Source organism: Populus euphratica, unplaced genomic scaffold (assembly GCF_000495115.2).
Source record: "Populus euphratica unplaced genomic scaffold, PopEup_1.0 scaffold128.1, whole genome shotgun sequence".
NCBI lineage: Eukaryota > Viridiplantae > Streptophyta > Magnoliopsida > Malpighiales > Salicaceae > Populus > Populus euphratica.
This window is the reverse complement of record NW_011500015.1, coordinates 295,667-314,560: the sequence shown is the minus strand read 5'-3', so window position 1 is coordinate 314,560 and position 18,894 is coordinate 295,667. Positions and strand designations below refer to the sequence as shown.

Below are 18,894 nucleotides of genomic sequence, written 5' to 3'. Positions count from 1 at the left end.
GATACTTGATTTTGTGATCATTTATTTTTATTATCAGATAATTAAATAAAAAAATAGTTTTGAAAGCAAAGTTGTTCAACCTAGTAGATAAAGTTCATGACCTATGTATCTAGTTTGATGAGTTAGTTTGAGTTAATTGATAATTAGATTTTTTAATTTGCTTTAATTTGTTTTTTATGAGGTTATTATTATTCTAATCAAATGTGTCAATGTTGGGTTGATAATCGATTTTACGAGCATTTATTTTTATTAGTATATAATTAAATAAGAAATATTTTAAAAAATATCATTGAACCCAGTAAAGTTCATTACCCAGGTTGCGGGTTTGAAGAATCAAGCCGCGAAACTTAGGTTAATCCAATATGTAGACATCTCAATCTTGATTTTAAAAAAAAAAAACTAAAATCATATTATTATTGATCATTTAAGTTACATCTGAACTCACCCAGTCCCTTTAAAAGTAACTTTTATATGGTTTAATTAAAAATCCAAGTAACTTAAAAAACTAGGTAAAAAAGTTTTAAAGTTGATCGAGGATAAATTTTATAAATCATCTAGTAAGTTTAAAGATTATCTAGGATTTTTTTGGTATTAGCATTCTTTTTAAATTGTAACTTGATTTAGAGAGAACTCGTAACATGACCTGCGTGATGTCGCAAACGAATTTTTTTTGTAGAAACTATATTCAAGAGTCTTGAGTTTTGCTGCAATGTCTGACTCAAGAGTAATATTTATAATATTAATAATAACATTAAACTTACATAACCCAAGTTTTAGCGGTGCAATACCAAACCCAATAATCTTGGATATGGGTTTGGTTGTAAGGTCGTATCATAAAAGTGTGATAATTAAATAAATTAATTAAAAAAAAACCAACAAGAAGAAAAAAAAACCAATGAGAAAAAAGAAAAAAAATCTAAATTAACTGGATTAACCCTTCAAACCAGGTTAACCATTAAACCTTGGATTCATGTCGCGAAAGTTCAAAAAATTTGACGGGTTAACATGGAATTAACTAGGTTAATTTGTCAAACCAGGTTAACCCATAAAACCCAAGATTCATGTCATAAAAGTTTGATAACTAAATAGAAAAAAATTAAACATTAACAAACTAAATTAAATAAAAAAAATTAATTAAAAAAATAAACAAAAATCATAAGTTTTTTCATTGTGGAATGCATTGTACAGTACACAATCAAAGGCGTAAAAATAGCAAAAAAATAAAAAGAAAAAAAAACTAAAGGCATTAGTCAATAACTAAATAGAAAAAAATTAAATATTGATGAAAAAAATTAAAAAAAAAAATATTAATTAAAAAGAAAAAACTTATAAGAAGAAAGAACTAATAAACAAAAAGAAAAAAATCCTAAATTAATTGGGTTAACCTGCCAAACTTGAGATTTATGTCATAAAAGTCTGATAACTAAATAGAAAAAAAATATCAATATCAATAAACTAAATAAAAAATTAATTAAAAAAAGAAGGCATAAGCCTTTTTACCATGGATTGCAATGTGGAATCCACCGTGAAAGGCATAAAAAGAAAAAAAATAAAATAAAAACTAAAAGTATCAGCTTTTTTATTGTGGAGTGCATACAATATTAAAAGATTAAATTGAAAGAAAAAAACTAATGAGAAAAAAGAGAAAAAAATTGAATCAACTAGATTAACCCACCAAATAAGATTAACCTGTCAAAATTGAGATATGTATCATGAAAGTGTGATGACTAAATAGAAAAAAATAATATTAATGAACTAAATTAAAAAAGAAAAAATAAAGAGAAAAAACCTATTCGAAGAAAAAAAACTAATGAAGAAGAAGAAGAAAATTTGAATTAATTTGGTTAACCCGTCAAATTAGGTTAAACCGCCAAACCTAAGATCCGTATCATTTAAGTCTGATAATTAAATAGAAATAAATTTAATACCAACAAACTAAATTTAAAAATAATAATTAAAAAACAATAAAAAAACAAAAAAAATAAATGCATTAGCTTTTTTACTATGAACTGCATTGTACAGTCCACAATAAAATGCTTAAAAAGGAAAAGAAAACAAAAACATATGTCATGGGTTAATTTTTTTCATAAAAAATATAAAAAAAAGCTAAGATCTAAGAGTGTTATGCTTTTATACAAATATATACTCAAGAGCTTTGAGTCTAGTTGCAACGCTTAACCCAAGAATAATATTTCTAATATTACTAATAATATTAAATTTACATGACTCAAGTTTAAGTGAGTATGACTGCAATACCGGATTCAAGAGCCTTGAAAATGAGTATGATTGCATGGTCATGTCATAAAAGTGTGATAATTAAATATATTAATTAAAAAAACTAATGTAAAGAAAAAAATAATAAAGAAAAAAAAAAACTAAACTAACCAGGACAACCCTTCAAACCAAGTTTACTTATCAAACCTGAAATTTATGTCATGAAAATTTAGTAACTAAATAGATAAAAAAAAATTGATGGCTTCACCCCTCAAGCTCGAGATACGTGTCATGAAAGTCTAATAATTAAATTAAAAAAATTTAATATTAACAAACTAAACTAAATGAAAAAATTAATTAAAAAAATAAAAAAATAAAATTTCAGGTTAACTCGTTAAATTAGGTTAATATGTCAAACATAAAATTTGTGCTATGAAAATTTAATAATTAAATAAAAAATTAATACTAACAAACTAAATTAAACAAAAAAATTCATTAAAAGAAAAATATAAAGAAAAAAACCCTTAAAAACATAAAAAATAAATAAAAAGAAAAATAATAAAGAAAAAAACACAATGTTTTATTACGAAGTATACTGTACAGTGCACATTAAAATATTGAACAGTTTCAATATATGTTATAATGATTATGATTTTTTTGCCGTGCTTGAAACACGTTGAGCATCATTAAACAATTTTTTTTTTTTTTAACGTTGAAAATGCATGGACAACGTATTTAGTACGACCTGCAACATGAATAACAATACATGATAATAAATACAGATCTGACTTGGCTGTAATTGCCCTTTACCTCAATTTTACAGGAAAACACATCCAAGGGAAAACATGACCATAAATGAACCCAAAATAACTAGTAAAAAGAGTAAAAAAAATAAAATTTGAGTACAATAGAATGAGCACCTGGACATTATAGTTCAATTGCAAAGATGCCAGATACAATAGTTGCGCTAAATTCATTCTGGAAGCATTGTTTATCCATGAATGTCGTTTTACATATATTACAAAATCAATAAAATTCCCAGTATACAGGCATCGTACATCTGTTTTCCAACAATTTTGGAGCTACAATATACAACAGCTCTTCCACTCTTTACTGGAATTGCCGCATAAGGGCCTGTAAACAATAAGTGATGGTTGTGCTAATCAGTATTTCTCATCAGGTAGCCTACAATGCATCCCAGGATAGCTCCGGCAACAACCTGTTCAAAGCAATAAGCTGGTTATTTGCACTTGAATGTCAATCTCAATACGTTTAACAAACTTCTATCCGAACTAGCATGGAATAATTGTGAGATATGACAGAGCATCCTCCCATTTTCCTTGCACCCCACTTGGAAGGATTTGGAAAGTATACATTATCTAGCAAGGAATCATGAAAAAATAAAAGGCAAATATTACTAATTGACTTGCTGTAATGATTTCTAAAATCTCACCCTTCCCCTTAGAAAATGTTCTCCACGAAATTGTTTTCAAATTTCAAGAACATAAAAACTCTTCCCTCAGCAATCACTGAATATGCCAAAACTTAGGCTACATTCTTATCATAAAAGCCTCCCAATAACAAACTTTGTTTTATGGCCAGTTCTATCAACCTGTGCCTTTTGGAAGCAGGGAAAATGCTCTTTAAGTCTCCATGTCTCATTTCTCCCTTTTTTTTTTTCTATCCCCGTATTTATTGTTTCCAATCTTGCTATCATAAGCCATTTGGTATTCTTTTTTATTTTTCACAAAGATGTTTCCAATTTACACTGTCAAGGTACTTTGTCTACAGCATGAGTAAAGAAGGTGATTATAAAGCTTGCAGCAGCCAGTAAACACTAACTAGCATCTCATCTGGATGGTTATCATTTGACAGTAAATTGAGAACTTTTGAAATGCAGAATACACAAACACTAATAAGAAAAAAAAAAAAATACTAGCATAAAACAGAGAACTTGTTTTTTGAAACAAAATGCAGTATATAATGCAACAAACCTGAAGGGGAGTATGTCCAAGTAATTCGCGCAGAGGTCTAGAACTGGATAACGGGTGTTCTGGAGGAAACTCACAGACTATTTGATTCAGCAACTGTAACAGGCACACAAAAAAACAACCATGTAAAGCAGTAGAAACAAAAAGACACCTATGGATGTGCCAAAATGCACTTGCAAGTTGCAATAATAGAAGCAAACAAAAAACACAACCTGGATTTGCCAGATGTGTCAAGATGACTTACTTCAGCTTGCCGACCAGCATGAAGTCTGACCCCTGAAGCATCATACATCACCTGCAAAAATATAAAAGCCAATCATGCCAACCTAAATGGCACTACAACCCTATGAATTTTATAACATGTAGCAATATAACCGGGTGAATCAAACTTCATGATTAATGAGGGATTAACACTAAACAGAAAACATAAATGGCATTACAACCCTATGAATTTTATAGCTAGTATGAAATCATCCAGATCAAAAGCAGGATAAATCAGGTTAGATCATAAACTTGACAAAACTTGCTGCATCCCAGCTAAACCAGCTTTTAAGGCTGCCCTGTAACATCCATTAAAACCTAGATATTGGAACGGGAAATTATATATGAAATCGTGCTAAATGTTTTGGTCTAAAGCATATTGGGATTGCAAAACTTTCTTGTTTGAGAGAACTGAGAAGGGAAATCAACAAATATCTTCACTTGCAGGGTTAGCCATGTTAGGTTCAATGAAATTTCCACCGCTCCAATCAATTATTCTAGGATCTTCCACTGCATCATTTCAATTGCAGATTAGGCACATTTGAATATCCGAGACTACTTGTATCATCTTCATTCCTTTGGTTCAAACAAGGAAACATACTATTCTAACCTTAAAACTTGACATCAAAGGAGACTCCAGGTCAAGACATAAAATTTGAACCAAGTAATTCCTCAAACAATATGCCAGGATTTTTCCCTTCCCTTTTGGTTGGAAGCTAGTGAAGTGAGTCATCATGGCAGTCACAAAAAATGCAAAAATGCATTTTTTTTCATTGTCAAAAAATGCACATCAAGCATGAAGGAAAAGTACGAATTCTTCCCTCACCACTAAAATTTCCTTAAAAGAAGAACTTCATAAACCTCCAAAAAAACTGAGATTGCTTACTTCAAAATTTACTAAAGCTTCAAAGGAGCCCACCAAGTAATTCCAATTCAAATCAATACAACAAGGGGAAAAAAAACATCATAAAACTAATCAAGTTGTGAAGAAAGTTGGAAGCCAATGTTAGTGAACAATATCAAAAACAGCAAAGAGTCAGGCCGCATCACCAGAGTGGGAATATGTAAGATATAAGCAAGCAAACACCACAAGAGAAAAGGGGGCGTCTTACAACACAGGCCAAGACAACAACAATGGCAAAAGCAGGCGATGCCGTCCCTTCTTGCAAACCTACAGCCACAGCTAGAGCTGTAACGGTCGCAGAGTGTGAAGAAGGCATTCCACCAGAGTCGAGCATTCTTTTAGAATCCCATCTCTTTTCTTTATACCTGAGCATCTAGGACAAGAAATGATCTACATTTAAACTCAATAAATTAATTACACAGAAGAGCCAATATTCAAATCAGACGAAAATGGGATGGGATGGGATGGGTAGGGAAGGACCAGGTGGTGAAGAGCTTGAGGAACTGAGCGAGAGCACAGGCGAGCAAGGCAGAGAGGAGGGGAAGGTTGTATGGTAGAAGAGGCGCGGGTGATGATGAAGAAGAAGAAGAGGAAGATGTGGTGATGGTTCGAGGCCCAATTCTTGATGATTCCAAATCTCCAGCTGCTGCTGCATCCATTGTTTCTCTCTATCTCTTGACCTAGGGAGGGAGGGAAATGAGGAGGAAAGAATGAAAGAGTGGTTGTTGAGGTAGGAAATTGGACCTTTTCTTTATCTGAAAAATTTGGTGGCATGCCAGCCTGCCAGATCTCCTTGTTATTTAATTAATAAAATTATAATCGGTTGTTCTTTAAATCAATATTGAATTAAAAGTTTTTGCATAATAATAATTTTTTTAATAATATATTTTTATTTTATTAAGAAAAAAAATATAATAATATTTAAATATGTTTTTGAACTGTGATAAGATATATATTTAAATATGTTATGTTTTTAAAGTGAGATAGACATGTAATTTAATTTTTAATTTTTTAACTCCATTAGTTGATTGGTTTTGGTTATTTTATATAAAAATATAATTTTATAATATTTTTAAATATATTTTATGAGTTAAAATATATATATTTTTATTCAATTAATAAACAAAAAAATAAATTTTTAATTAACATTTTTAAAAAATTATTATTCATATAATAATTACCATTTATTTTTCATGTCAATCAATTAACTGATTTAATTGACTATTATGAGTTGATACTAATAAGTTAGTATTATTTATTTTAATCTTAATTGATATTATAGTTTTGAATTATGATATTTAATTAAATATTGTATTATTTATTTATTTAATCATTATAAACTAATTGATTATTTTTTTAAAATTTAATTAATGTCATATTTAAAAAATAAAATATTTAATTAAATATCATAATTTATAACCAAAATTATCACCAAAAAAATTCGTTGCTATGTTAATTCATCATTTTAAAAAAAATTCTAATATCCTTTGTTTGGTCAAATTCACAGCTCATTATCACCTTGTTGTTGTAACTTTAACCTCTAATCAAATTATAACACTATTGAATCTTTAAAAAAAATAAATTAATTCCACTGTTAGTTAATATACTTGCCTAATGAAAATCATAGATATTTTATAATTTTAATCCCTTTTCTTATTTAATCAGTAAGCCTATGCCAATTCTCACATAAAATTTAATGTCTTGCTGTTGATATTTGACTGGACAACTTGATCGGAAGAAAACTAATTTCTTTCTTCTTCTGTTTTTTTTCTTATAAATAATTATATTTATATTTTTTTCTAATTCAGGAATAGACTCAAAGCTGAATTTCTTCATAATTTGTGAAATTTTCAAGTCCAATCCATTTGTTTTAGTTTTTAACTTTCTCGGTCACTTTAAATTAGTACATTAAGAATGAGTTGAATACTTGAATCTGAGTTCTGAAATTAATTAATTAACAAGGTATTCTCTACCTTGAGAATAATATATATATATATATATATTAAAAAAAATATGACGACAATTGCATAAACAAATTATTCTGACAACCTAAGACATGAGTTAGTTCCTATTTCCGTGTTGTGTTCTTTTGCACAGCTCGCTATCTCTTTTCGTAGTCTATCCTATGTACAACCTCTATGCTGAATAAATATCAAACAGTTTAATCTCCCGAGGACTCGCATTTACACACAAGTTGATGTCGCAGAAACAGTTTCAGATTAGAGGATAGTCCTGAGCTTCACGCTGAGAGGATGAAACTGAACCACTATGTTTACTTGGCAATGGTGTATTCCTTCGAGACTGGCGCTTTGTTGGGACCAGATCAGGTTCTTTCTCAAACTCTTCGGGTGCTTCATCACTGTCGCTATCATCTTCGCCTTTAAAAACTGGGTGGCTATAAGCATTTTGAAGAAAGCTTTTCAGGTTCAGGTTTGGCTCTCTGGCACGTTCCAACGTATCTTTCATCATTGCTTCCTGCAAAAAAATGAAATGACAGAAAAGGAGGTGATGAAATTAATCAAGAAAGTTTTTGAGATTTTATACAGCAGAAACTGCTTGTAGTCTGTCTCAAGAAATATGCAAAATTTGACATACCTGCAATGGATATCTAACAAAAGCAGGTTCATATCGGCCTTTGCAGAACAAATGGAACCATATTGTCAATATTGGGAGCGTAATGAGCAACGGTGTGGACTGAGCAGCTTCTTTTGTGCTTAACAATCCCATTAGCAGCAGTTGTGAGACAATTACTGCAACTATGATGCGTCCATGAACATCAGGCCAGAATGCTGCAGCACTCTCATACTCTTGATTGTAAACATTTATAATCTACAAATTCATGCAGCAATCTATTTTCAGTGAGGATTCACAATCCAATAATGTTTTAGTGCTTGTAATACGAACTGTACATTACACATGTATAATTGTAGTTTGAGTGACAATTCTGGATGTGATTCAAATTTTTACCTGATGACGATAAACAACAAATGCGAGGGCAAAGAATACAATTATGAAAGGAAGTAAGATAGGCGACACCACTGCATAGACGAGGCCAAGGAGGAAATAAAGTTGTATTTGTGGTTCCCCTGTGTTGAAACCAAGAGTTCCAGGATCCATAGCCTCTTCCCTATCCTTTTCAGTCTTCACCAAGAAGAAGTTTTTGAGGTGATAGATAATCAAGGGTTTCAATCTTAAAATCTCCCCAGCGACTCCAGCCCACCCATCAACCATTATGTAAGTTATGAAGAAAGTTGCCTTCATAGGAATCGAAACTCCAACTGTCTTTGGTATTCTGCAAAAATTCGCTTAGTGTGTCAAATAAAAATAAAACTCACAAGTAATTATGAACTAATTGAATTGCAAGAAACGTAATGCATTCCTAAATACTGCACCTTGAAGCAAATTTTTTAAGATTATTAGACTTGGAGCATCCTAATCACCACATACCCTTCGGGAGGTTTAATTTCTACTTAAACAATCAAACACAAAAGCATACGGCAGATTCATAATTCAATTAAAATGCAAAATTAATCAAGATTTACATGTGATGTTTAGTTTCTCTAGCGGCTAATGGACAAAGCATACAAGTAGATGTTTAACTACATCAAAAGAACAAGTTCCAATGCTGCATAAACTAATAAATTGGAAGCGTAGAACATATGAGAAGAACTTACTGAGTTGCAGACTGGTGGATAAAATTATCCAGTTGTTGAAATGCAGTTCCGGTGATTATGCTTCCAAGAAACACGTTAATGAATTGGAAGATATAATATCTAGCTGCAGATCTCCTCTCTAGGCTTGATAGACTAATGAATCCCTCGAATTTAGACATTAGCATCAATATTGAGGGTAGAAAAATAAGAAATATCTTCAAAGCTATTCCAGGAAGGAAACCTTGAATGAATGACTTAATCACTTTCCTGCATGAAAAACAAGAGGTTGCCATGTTTCAGGGGATAATTGCATTCAAGCAACGGAAAACAAAGCACAAATTTGGTAAAGGATTGAAATGATATTCTATGTTTTCTCCCCATATATTTTACTTTATTGAATGAATCATTCAACAACACACCCGAACCCTTGACAATTCAACTCTAATAAATTGACTCGCATCCATAGAAAAAGAAAACATCCACGACAGGTTGGAAAAAAAAAACCAATGACATTTTTTGAAGAAAGCTAAATATTATTCTGCAACATTTCCATCTTTTCATCCCCTTCCTAGAATCCACCATAATGTCATTTCCTGTTATCTACTAGAAACTGGCATAAGATGGCATTACAGCTTTCTGATGCCCAAAAGCTGAACTTAGATTATTTCTTTCAAAAAAGTATGAGCTAAGCCAAAGAAGTTGGCACAACTGATCTCCATTCCTACATGTCAAATATACCTTTTCTGCCTTTATCTTAACCTAAAACTTGGCCTAAAGGTTAGTGTTTTACCAGAAGGATTAGAACTGTTGTTTTGATTTAATTGCACAATAAAAAAAATACAAGTCAGTAGCTCGCTGCCAGGTTAAGTCTACAAGGAGTGAAGCAAATTTTCATGAAAATAAAAGGCACAATTTTCTCAAAATAAAGTTTAAGGAACTTCCGAGATGATATGAAGCAAGAAGGTTAGGAAGAAAGACAGCTATACTGATATAATATCATAACTTTGTCCAATCATGTACATTACAAGCATTTAATATGAAATAATTAAATGATATGCAGTTGTGAACCAAACAAATGACGAGCACAGCTATTTTTCCTAAGAATATAAGGTCACACTTAAGAAAAAGATACTCACATTTCAATTATAGGTTTCAGGAATGGGAGTGCTTTCTCAATTCCTTCAATGTTCGCAAGGGACTGTACAAATGCAATGGGAATCATGAAAAAGAAGGTGAGGAAGAAAAACGCAACAGCAATAACAAGCCTTCTTAGTGTGAGCGAAACAAATGGAATTGCGAGGTTATCCCAATATACATCACGGGGTTCTGGAGCCCACCCAGTCAACCATATAGTTGGATTTCTGGATTGTTGTGTTTGTGCACAAACAGCAGCTCCCCATCGAGTTTTGAAGGAAACAAATGCTGCTGGCATGATTGACTTGGGATTGTTCACAATCTTGTCTCTCTCCAAGGAGATCTAGCAATTGTTAATTTCAAAAGAAAATATGGTTAATTGAAAGTATAGAGATGACTACCTCAACAAAATTCATAATAAAAACATTAGTTAATTGTTAGATGTTTACGAAACTTTACAGGCTATTTAAATTCATGTATACAATCAAGTGAAAAAATTTCAGAGCTAGAACATTCTCTGTGCTATGGTGTCAATGCTTCAACAAAGTCAGACCTTCAACAAATAATGACTGAACTAGAACAAACAATTGATTAAAAACAATAAAAGCTTCACAGATAAGACGGAAAAAAGAACTAAAAAGGCCTAACTTTACTTTGAATGATGATAAATGTCAGTGAACAATTATGAAGTTAGGACAGAAATAGTTCACGCTGCAAGAAAGTAAAACAACACACTCTAAAATGCAAAACATATAATTTAAAAGTACCACTTACTTCTCTCGATAGTCTCTCAATCTCAGATGTGTAGTGATCAATTGCATCCACCCTATTCCCCCAAAGGCCAAGGAAACCAGTCTGCTCCATGAAAAATAAATTAGCACTACATGTTAGTGATTAAAATCAGAATAACATTTTCTCATAAATTGTTGTGTAAATTGAGTGTAGAAACACTACATCTGGAAGGGAGGGAGGGAGAGAAAATAAAAGATACCGGTGACTTCAATAGGACACTGTTAGCAATGAATACCTTGAGAGAAGGCTTCCTGGATTGGTTTCTTGAATATTTGATTTGATGGTAGTCAAGCCAGTTCTTCATCTTTTTCTTCTTGTTGACTAAGTTAGAAAGTTCATTAGCATTGTAGACAACCTGCAAGCAAATGTTTAAGCCAAGGGAAAAGAATCATAACATGATTCACCTACTCAAACCAGTTGTTTTGGGCCGAGTAGGTTAAGAAGATATAAATAAGATGAATTTTTCAGTTTTTTGGGCCGAGAAGGTTAACAAGATATAAATAAGATGAATTTTTCAGTTAGATGATGTGCATAAGCGTGATGGTATAAAACTAGAAAAGCAATGCAGAATTTTCTTCCAAAGAAAGGCTGGTGTAGTTCATAGACAGTAAAATTGAAAAGTAAATGGTCAAACTACAATTTTGAGCGAATATAAGACAAGCTTGTTGGAGAAAGGAACTGGATCCGTTCTGTGGCAACAAAATCTACATCACCTACTTAGGGAACCCTCCTGCCTCTCTTTTTCTTTCTTACCCTGGCAAATCTTTTGAAGTTTAAACTCCAATAAAAGAAAAAAAGAAGATACCGTGACTTTACTCTCCCAGTCCCCCTTCAGACACTCTAGGATCTTTTTTCTGTATCTGCTCTACAAATCAAGAGATAGATATACACAGATTGCACTTGTCAGATTCAGGAGTGTTCTAAGTGACAAAGGAGTTTGAAGGCCAGGTGAAGCTATTAAATGAAAACTTCTCTCTCTTTTATCATCACATATAAGATCTTTTTTTCTGAACCACATCACATACAAGTTCCCATTCTGAGATCTGAGTGATTATTATGAAATTGTGGATAAACAAATGTCAGTCATATTATGGAATCAAATAACTAGTCTTATAACAACAAAAAGCACTTAATCACTCTCCATCTCTCCATGTCTCTCTTTGGGTGGGTGGGTGTTAGCGTGCACGTGTGCTGGTGGGTGTATTTATCTATTGTTGGTATATGTACTTGTAACATGTGGAAGTATAAGAGGATCAAACCTGATGAGTGAGATAATTGCTAGGATGGTTAACCAGGAAAAAATGTTCCACGAGTTCACTAACTGATTCATCAGGATCTGGTGGCACATTTCTCACCAGTACCTACACCAAAAATACATTACTTCATCAACGAGGAGCTGGAAGAAAAGAGTTACTAAGGGTGCCCAAAGGAGATCATTTTCAAAGCATTCCAACTTATAAGAATGACCTGGTTATATAAATATATGCTACACAACTTCAACTTGATTACAATCAAAAGCTGCAGAGGACACAATCTGTTCAGGTGTTCAGATGCAGTTCTAAACTATCATTCTACTAAGAAACAAAAGTCAAGATTCTAATATGCACAAAAACAAATAGGACATGTTTGCTTCCAAATTGACAACCGACCTAAAAGAGAGTACCACTGGCCCTCATAAGAAAATTACTATTAAAGGAAAAGGAACTTTCAGTTGAAAGAGCACTCTAAAAACAAGTTGGCAAAGACTAGATCCAATAAAGCTCACCAAGTTGTAGTGGAATTAAACTAAGAACAAACTATAGGAACCAAGATGAAAAACCTGAACTTTGAGAACCAAAAATGAAGATAACCATAATATTTGCTAACAACACTTCTCTCTCTCTCTCTCTCTCTCTTTTTATCATGAGCCACCATTCTGAAAGAAGTTAGCAGAAAAAGAAGGCAGGTGGATCCACAAATGAGACTTTCACATGCAACTGGACTCTTGCTACCCAGCATAACCGAATCAAAACAATTTGAGCATTTCAGATATTTTGAACGTTAATATTTTCTATCAGGAAGAATGCATCCATGAGTCAATTAAAGCATGGTTGGCTGTGTGCATCTAACATCTGATTGGTTCTGAACATATTCCCTGTCCTATATCTTTAATTGATGATAAACATCCAACCTTCTTTTCATGCCATCTTTTTAATTTATGTCATAGTGCTTTACAGAGTTGCTCTTACTGTGAATTGATCAGGACGTCGTTTCTCTGATGCAAGAAAATGCAACCTCATTTTAGCCACTGTCTCATACTCTGTTTTTAGCACATAGCATGTCCAGAAGGTAAAAGCATAAGCCATCACCATATGGGTCCAGAATCTGCAACCAAAAATTTAAGTTGACTGAAAAGTTCAAACCTACTCTGCCACAAGAAATTCTATTGAAGGAAAAAATATTAAATTTCAATATTAATATAAAAAACTTGATAGTTCATTAGATCAATTTCTTTCTTAGTCACTGGGCTCCGCACACCAAAGGCTGCGGGATATTCCCCCAACCAACAAAGAGGTCTTGCCGGAATTGAAACATATGAAATTGAGCATAATTTTACAAACAAAAATTTCAATATTGATATAAAAAAAATAATAGTTCATTAGATCAATTTCTTTCTTAGTCACTGGGCTCCGCACACCAAAGGCTGCGGGATATTCCCCCAACCAACAAAGAGGTCTTGCCGGAATTGCCACATATGAAATTGAGCATAATTTTACAAAGAAAAATTTCAATATTGATATAAAAAACTTGATAGTTCATTAGATCAATTTCTTTCTTAGTCACGGGGCTCCTCACACCAAAGGCTACGGAGTATTCCCCCAACTAACAAAGAGTTCTTGCCGGAATTGCCACATGAAATTGAGCACAATTTTACAAAGAAATAGCCCACTTCTTTCTTGAGAAGAGATGGAAACATGCTAAATATCATTTGATTGAATAGTTGACCCAACTTCTTGTTGTTTGAAGAAACTCTCCACTTTAATTGGTATTTTTTTCATAAAAAAGAAACATAAGATAACAAATTCAGTCTTTCAATAGTTTAAGAATTACTCAACGTAGTTCATAGTTCACTACACTAATTTCTTTTTTTAGGGGAAAAAAAAAAGAGTTGATATAAAGCAGAAAGATAACAAAACAAAGGTAATAAGTCTTGTATACCTGCATGATCCTGTGGGTATATTTGATATAGAGAGCTTATCCAAATCACTGTAAGTTAAATTAGAATGCTCCAAAGTGTTATTTGTCCAATTAACTGGCACTGAGATAGTGAAGGCCAGGAATGCAATAGGAACAAAAATTTTAAGCCTGCACTTAAGAGGAAAAAAAGAAAAAAGAAGAAAGAAGAAACGAGTCTATGAGTATAAAGGTTATAGGTCAATATTATGCTCAGAATAACATTCAAATGATGGAACACATGCTTCCAATGCAAAATCCTATTGTGTATAGGAAAAGGACAAATCCATTCCACAGACAAGAATTGAATTGATGAATGTGCAAAGGATAAAATTTTCCAAAATGCTCAGAATAACATTATCCCAACTTTTTAAAGGAGATATATACTTAGTGATCGAAACCTCAACTTTTTTAAAGGAATACGATCAATTGAATGCAGGAGAGGGCTCGGCGTACAGTTTCAGCTTATGTAAGGCAGAGAGGAGCCCAATTCATTGTTAGCGGTGTAAATTTCCACAAACTTCCCTAAACTGTTCCAATTTTATCTATCCATTATAACAGAAGGGTAAATCGCAAATCTCAAATTCTTTCTCTTCAATGAGTTAAATGGAAAAACATTTTTGCACATCCCAAAAAGAAAGGGTGGACTAACAATTTGTGATTGGGGGCAGAATAAACCTACCAAAACTCCTAAGACATGCTGGCTTTGACTGATGAACAGTGACAATAAGTTTGTGCGTATTTTCAAGGTTAGGTGAAGAGGCAGGAGAGAAACAATTTAAGACTATCAAAATACCAGCTTCAATTGCAATTACACCACATATCCATCTATTTACTATATTTTTATCCACATTAATATCTATTTATAAATTGCCCTTGATACCGAGTATGAATCAGTTAGGTGTAGCTTAATGGTGACAGAAGATTTCAAGGTTTGCTCAGGAGAAAGAAGAGACAGTGGAGACATCAAGAATACCAAAATGACAATCAGGTTTCTTTCACATCTGCATCAGATATCCTAGCTATTTGAGTTTTTTGCCAATGTCGATCTGTTCATAAATTACTTGTGTTTTTCCATGATATGACTGCTTGTATAAGATACTCTCAATGCCAGCCACTACCAAAAATTGAAAATGTGATGGAAAGCCTCACTAACACTTTCAGGAATAAAGAACAAAAGATGTTATTCTGAGTTCCATCAATTTGCGTAAGGCAAGGCCAATCACTTAATTAGTGAATACACAACTAATATGCACATTATTTCCATAAAACAACATGAACTAGAAATACATCACTTGTACAAGTATTAGGCTATAAGCAAAGCCTATCACAACAAAAGTGCCGATGATACTATTCATATGTAGATATTGACAGTCTTTCTGGGACTGCAATAAATAATTTGCATGGCTAGACAGAGGTTGGCTTTAGATAAAGCAGGGAATCAACTTGAAATAGGGGAACCGTTATGTGGGGAAATGAGCAACAGCCTGCTCCGATGTTGTCATATTATCAAGGTTAGGTGAAGAGGCAGCAGAGAAACAATTTAAGACTATCAAGATACCAGCTTCAATTGCAATTACACCACATATCCATCTATTTACTATATTTTTATCCATATTAATATCTATTTATAAATTGCCCTTGATACCGAGTATGAATCAGTTAGGTGTAGCTTAATGGTGACAGAAGATTTCAAGGTTTGCTCAGGAGAAAGAAGAGACAGTGGAGACATCAAGAATACCAAAATGACAATCAGGTTTCTTTCACATCTGCATCAGATATCCTAGCTATTTGAGTTTTTTGCCAATGTCGATCTGTTCATAAATTACTTGTGTTTTTCCATGATATGACTGCTTGTATAAGATACTCTCAATGCCAGCCACTACCAAAAATTGAAAATGTGATGGAAAGCCTCACTAACACTTTCAGGAATAAAGAACAAAAGATGTTATTCTGAGTTCCATCAATTTGCGTAAGGCAAGGCCAATCACTTAATTAGTGAATACACAACTAATATGCACATTATTTCCATAAAACAACATGAACTAGAAATACATCACTTGTACAAGTATTAGGCTATAAGCAAAGCCTATCACAACAAAAGTGCCGATGATACTATTCATATGTAGATATTGACAGTCTTTCTGGGACTGCAATAAATAATTTCAGTGGCTAGACAGAGGTTGGCTATAGATAAAGCAGGGAATCAACTTGTAATAGGGGAACCGTTATGTGGGAAAATGAGCAACAGCCTGCTCCGATGTTGTGTGCTTGCTAAACACAGTTAACAATTTAAACTGATTATGTAAAAATATGGGAAATCTAAAACAAGCAGAAAAATGTTTACCGACTCAGATGACATTTTGGATCAGCAGTTAATTTTACAGTACATTCTCAGTTCTTCAATCCTACTCCATTTGCAGCAATCATATGTCTTGCACCAAAATTTAGCAAAATATGAAAAGAAAAGGAAAAAAAAAGAAACTACACGCAATTGAACGCCTAATGAATGCCTACTATTTATACTTCAAACAACTCAGTGGAGTAAACATAATATAGGAGACATCAAATTTGCAAACAGTTAGGACATAGATCTCTAACGACCAGTTTTTTGTTCGCCTAGAATATAACAGCAAAATTAAAAAAGACGATTGAGTTTACTATCAAACTAAAGCATCTGGAATCACACAAAGCATAACGAAAAATAAGAGAACCACCATACCCTATCAAGTAAATCCTCAAGTAAACAGCAGAGTCCAATCCAGCATGGTCAATTAGCTCAGGCTCCGGCATTTGCAATGCTGCGGGCATCCAGTTGAGAAACCTCACATACGACCTGAAGTCCAAATTGACAAACTTGCCTACAAACGCGCCAGTGCCCAATGGACTGCTCCTTAAACCCTTGATATACCATTTGGGGAAGTAAACCCTATCATTTACCGGCTGAATCCGAAGAATCGCAAACACAATAAAGAAAGCAAATGCAGTGAGTATATTAATAGCTGCTGCTACTCCTATATCACTTATTGTCGCCATATCCTGTTCACTTCACTTGGAAGAAACAATAACTTATCCTCCCTGCAACAAAGAGATTGACCTTAAAATACCATAAACCGGCTAGTAGGATCAAACATTAAAAGGACAACCTTTTTAACGTTCAAAATCATTGCAGCGAGACAAACAAAATCGCAAATGGGTTGCCATGAAAAGGGGGTGGGGCTAGCTTTTCAGTCACATGAGAATGCCAATCAAACTACCGGCATTTATCTGGAGTGTCAAAATCAAGGGGCTCACAAGATCTTAAATTCTCAAAAAAATTCCATCACTGCAACACATATATGAACACTAAAACTGATTAGTCAAAAAAATTGCTTCTTTCATCCCTATTTTCTCAGAAACCAAACACCCGCCTGAAAACAGAAGGAAAAAATATATATATATATTACACTGCAATACTGAACTTACCAGCAACGTAACTAAGAGGAATTCTATTCCAGCACATCAGAAACCAAACCAAAAGGAAGTTTCCTTTTCTTAATCAAATACATTATCTCGATGTTTTTCTCCACCAGTTAATTACACAGCAAACAAACAACTAACGACTTCGTACAAACATAATTAAGTTTGAAAAGATCCAAACAACTTGGTGTTACCTTTGAAGCGAGAAGACGACAGCGTTTAAGAGCACAATGGCTGAGAAACAGAAGAAAGAAACGCACGTAACAGAAAAGAAGAGACAAAAAAAAAAAACAAATAAGTACGTGCTAGTCGCTTCTCTCTAACAATTTCTTGAGTTATATCTCCGTTGTCTAATTTACTGTCTTCATCCTCAAAGCTAAAGTGAGAGCAAGTAAGATTCTTCGAACTATTATAATTATTTTCTGCGCTTCCTTTTTCTTCTTCTCCGTCTCTTCTAGTTTTTTGAAAAAAAAATTATGGAAGAGACGCAAGCAGTTGGAGTCATGTGAGAGAGATGAAGGAGAGAGAGACAGGCTAGAGCATAAAAAAGAAAAGAAAAGCGAGGAGGTGTCTCCATAAAACGCTCTTCTGACGTTACCAAATGTGTCGTTTTGGGTAACCTTTTAATATTTCTTATTTAAGGAAGAATTAATCAATGGGACAGGGAGTGGCGTGGCACGCCGTTAGCCCTATTGGTATTAATCATTTTTTTTTCAATTTATTTTTTTTATAAATTTACAGAAATATTTTTTTTTTGTTTTTTAAAATTTATTAAATTTACTTTGTAATTTAATAAACATTTAGGAGGTAAAGCAATCTTAAAGAGAGAGAGAAGGGCCAATAAAGTTTGCAGGTCGGTTTATTATGCATGTGGTTGGCATGTGATGGGATGGATCACTAACGGCTAGGGGTGTTCACGGTTCGGTTCGATTCAGTTTAAATTCAAAAAACCAACCGAACCGAATTACATTAATTTTATGAAATATTAACCAAACCGGGCCGAAAACCGGTTCAAACCGAACCGGTCCGGTTCGGTTAAATCCGGTTTTTTTGGCAAAAAACCGGGAAACCTAATCCCATCATCCAAATTTTTCTTATGGTAAGGAGAAAACACAGGCATAGAAACAGATGGATTTTACAGCACCTTTTGCATGAAAGGCAAATAAATTCAAGACAAAAACTTCCTTTATGGAGCCAGATGAAGGATAATTATCTTTAATATATATCCAAAACAACTCCTCCATGGTTTCCATTGTCATTAGTCCCATCGATC

General features: G+C 33.1%; 2 protein-coding genes across 7 annotated transcripts; both read right to left on the bottom strand.

The window, feature by feature from the left end:
* Nucleotides 1–3,066: 3,066 nt before the first annotated feature.
* Nucleotides 3,067–6,134, bottom strand: LOC105141649 (uncharacterized). Of its 3 annotated transcripts, none has more exons than XM_011048924.1 (5): nt 5,851–6,134; nt 5,579–5,735; nt 4,450–4,500; nt 4,209–4,301; nt 3,067–3,433 (listed from the first exon to the last, which is right to left on the bottom strand). In XM_011048924.1, the coding sequence occupies exons 1-5, from the start codon at nt 6,027–6,029 to the stop codon at nt 3,374–3,376; spliced, it is 540 nt and encodes a 179-aa protein (XP_011047226.1). In that variant the 5' UTR covers nt 6,030–6,134; the 3' UTR covers nt 3,067–3,373. The 3 variants fall into 3 exon arrangements, with proteins under 3 accessions (XP_011047226.1, XP_011047227.1, XP_011047228.1); XM_011048925.1 differs by having other exon boundaries at nt 5,579–5,743; nt 5,851–5,936; XM_011048926.1 differs by having other exon boundaries at nt 5,579–5,760; nt 5,851–5,920.
* Nucleotides 6,135–7,472: 1,338 nt separating this feature from the next.
* On the bottom strand, nt 7,473–18,116 carry LOC105141646 (CSC1-like protein At3g21620). Of its 4 annotated transcripts, XM_011048922.1 has the most exons (13): nt 17,628–18,116; nt 17,309–17,487; nt 16,885–17,240; nt 14,148–14,294; nt 13,178–13,313; nt 12,209–12,310; nt 11,185–11,304; nt 10,932–11,012; nt 10,160–10,500; nt 9,045–9,290; nt 8,338–8,662; nt 7,966–8,199; nt 7,473–7,845 (listed from the first exon to the last, which is right to left on the bottom strand). In XM_011048922.1, the coding sequence occupies exons 3-13, from the start codon at nt 17,196–17,198 to the stop codon at nt 7,585–7,587; spliced, it is 2,307 nt and encodes a 768-aa protein (XP_011047224.1). In that variant the 5' UTR covers nt 17,199–17,240; nt 17,309–17,487; nt 17,628–18,116; the 3' UTR covers nt 7,473–7,584. The 4 variants fall into 4 exon arrangements, with proteins under 4 accessions (XP_011047224.1, XP_011047222.1, XP_011047223.1 ...); XM_011048920.1 differs by having other exon boundaries at nt 16,885–17,487; XM_011048921.1 differs by lacking the exon at nt 17,309–17,487.
* Nucleotides 18,117–18,894: the final 778 nt, after the last annotated feature.